This window comes from Pecten maximus, chromosome 17 (genome assembly GCF_902652985.1).
Source record: "Pecten maximus chromosome 17, xPecMax1.1, whole genome shotgun sequence".
Lineage (NCBI taxonomy): Eukaryota > Metazoa > Mollusca > Bivalvia > Pectinida > Pectinidae > Pecten > Pecten maximus.
Window position 1 is genome coordinate 18,389,053 of NC_047031.1, and position 2,842 is coordinate 18,391,894.

The 2,842-nt window shown below is 33.2% G+C and overlaps 1 protein-coding gene across 1 annotated transcript; it reads right to left on the reverse strand.

Annotated features, from left to right (window-relative positions):
* Positions 1-225: 225 nt before the first annotated feature.
* Positions 226-1,080, reverse strand: LOC117315631. Its single transcript, XM_033869914.1, has 2 exons — positions 688-1,080; positions 226-411 (listed from the first exon to the last, which is right to left on the reverse strand). The coding sequence occupies exons 1-2, from the start codon at positions 1,033-1,035 to the stop codon at positions 226-228; spliced, it is 534 nt and encodes a 177-aa protein (XP_033725805.1). The 5' UTR covers positions 1,036-1,080.
* Between the last annotated feature and the right edge of the window lie 1,762 nt (positions 1,081-2,842).

Here is a 2,842-nt window from a genome sequence, read left to right on the forward strand (position 1 = left end):
TTATTTTGTCAATTTTCATAACTTTGTTTCTTTATTTAAATTCAAGTGTTTTAAAATATTCTGTCGTAATTTGTTTATAAGTCTGTGTCCCATTGAAATCTTACCTTATTTCCAACAGACATGTATTGCAAAAACAACTTCATCTGATATTAAAAAAAAACATTAGTTTGTACACCCATGACATACACATATTGTTTGTTGTAGGAAATTTGTTTACCTTTAACTTCATACATTCTTCCATCTGTAAGATTTTTGTGAATCATCCTGGTGATTTTTTGTCAGTTCGTCTGTGGTCTTGTATACATACAAAGCGCCCTCATCGTCTCGGCCTACAGCAAAATCTTGTCGTGTCAGGGTAGCAAGATTCTTTCTCCTTCGCCTCCCAAAATGCAACATCAGGTCGATAAACACCTTTTTGAAGAAAAGAGTATTTAATTTTTCATGTCAGTTCATATTACACAATCAACCATCTATATTTTACTAAGAAATTCAGTGTTGAATGTAGAATATTTTAATTACTTGTATCTTACCTTGACCTAGATCAAACCAGTGAGATATATGACATATAGGTCATTGTCTCATTGATCACCACCCCCCCCTTCAATGTAGTTACCTAATATGTAAATTGCCTTTTTAATTTAACATTGTTTTATTTTGCATATCTATAGAAATTTTGTATATATGTACCTTATATTGCAATAGTTGGGCATCTTCCAAATTGCCCTGGAGAAGGTAATGATAGAGATTTTTTAAATCTCCATCGCTTACAGGTGGGTGGTGGTTGACAGCGGCTAGTCCCTGGCGTTTTAGCTCCTTAGACATCCCTTTGAATGCCTGCGAGGATTTTCGAAAGATGTTGTGATTTGTGATATCTATATTGTCAGATCTACACTTTTCAAGGTGTCGTTGCAACCCGTGCCTGTAAGAAATGAGCGTTGACTTCTTATACATGTCACCATTCTTGTTTCTCATTTCCACATAGAAACTTGACAGCTTCGAGTCCATATCATCCTGTGTGAAATTTTCAAAGTCCATGGCGTAATTTTTGGCTGATAGATATTCCCTGAACAGTTTTACAGATGTCATAGTCGTCCTTTTCGTGTTCGCAGAGACTATGTTGTCTATAATTCCTTTTAGTTCATCTCCGTCAACCGATGCAAACCGTGCAGTCGCCATTGTGTCAACAAACGTACGTTCGGTCATTCACGGGTGTTCGTTACGGCAATAGAGAAAGTCCGAGAGCACCCGAAAGATGAACGCTACGTCACATCTATTTATGGTAATGCGAGGTTTACAATATTATTGTAAAAGTTTACACAGCTTATTTATAGTGCGTCACGTGTTACGTTTTCAGCCAATGGAAAGACACGAATTACAATGAAAAATAATAAATGTCTATAAAAACAATTTATAGAAAAAAAGCATTGTAATTTAGAAAACAACTTTGTGATACAATGAAATGAGACATTGACCTGAAAATGTTATGGATAGATGATCACATGTATACAAATACTTTTATATCTTTAAAGTCACCGATAGAAGAAAGCCGGTTTATACCAGTAATGATTTGCATAAAATTGTTAGGAATGTTAGGATTTAACTTATGAAAAACAAATGAAAGTTGATATTTCCATCATTAGACTGAAAATGTAATGGTATATGTCTATAAAAACAATTTAGAGAAAAAAGCATTGTAATTTAGAAAACAACTTTGTGATACAATGAAATGAGACATTGACCTGAAAATGTTATGGACAGATGATCACGAGAAGTTTTCATGTATAGAAATACTTTTATAATATCTTTAAAGTCATCGATAGAAGAAAACCGATTTATACCAGTAATGATTTGCATAAGATTGTTAGGAATGTTAGGATTTAACTTATCCAAAACAAATGAAAGTTAATATTTCCACCATTAGACTGGGAATGTAACGGTATATATTTATAAAAACAATTTATAGAAAATAAGCATTATAATTTAGAAAAGAAAATAACTTTGTGATAGATTTATATGCAACTTTCTAAGATAATTTCTTTTTTTTGTGTATGCCTCCTGTAGGGGCTGAAGTCGAAGAGGCTGTCTTCCGACCCTCTCAAGAATTCCCCTGTAGGGTCAGTCCTTAATAGTTCACCTACAGGCTCTACAGGACTAGCCGCTGATGGAGTAGGTTCAGCCATTGGTGGTACCTGAATGGTTGATATCTCCTGTAATGCTATGCCATGATCATGCTCTGAAATCATAAAACATCCATCATATTATATCATGAACAAAATTTAAATCAAATTATTTTATTAAATAAAATACTGTTCTTACAGATAAACTGTGCCATTGTATTGATGCTATATATTATGATACCTTAATTCCGAGGTCTTAAATTGTACGGTTGACGCCTCCTCGGCCTTAAATTATACTCAGGCCTGCGCTCTATCCTCGGGTTTTGTATCTCTTCTTGAAGGGTGGAATATTAATTATATGTATGAGAAATGCTATTACTATATCTGAAAATGAAAAAAAAAAAATATATATATGTAATTACCTCGTTGCCTCCTTCTCCATCTACAGATGTAGCAGGCTGATAGGCCAAGCATCACTATTACAACTAAAGTCAAATAAATAAAGTCAATGATTCACTCATTGATAATATAAAGAAATTAAAGAAATTATAAATGATTTCTTTTTTCAGAATATAGATTTCAAGAAAAATTGTTACAATAATTTGTTTACAAATATGAACTAGAAATGTGTCTGAAAGACATAACATTGCTCACAAATACTGTCAGGAGAAAAAAATATGATTAAGATAGTGCAGCTGCCAAGACTCGAACCTTTAACCATCTAA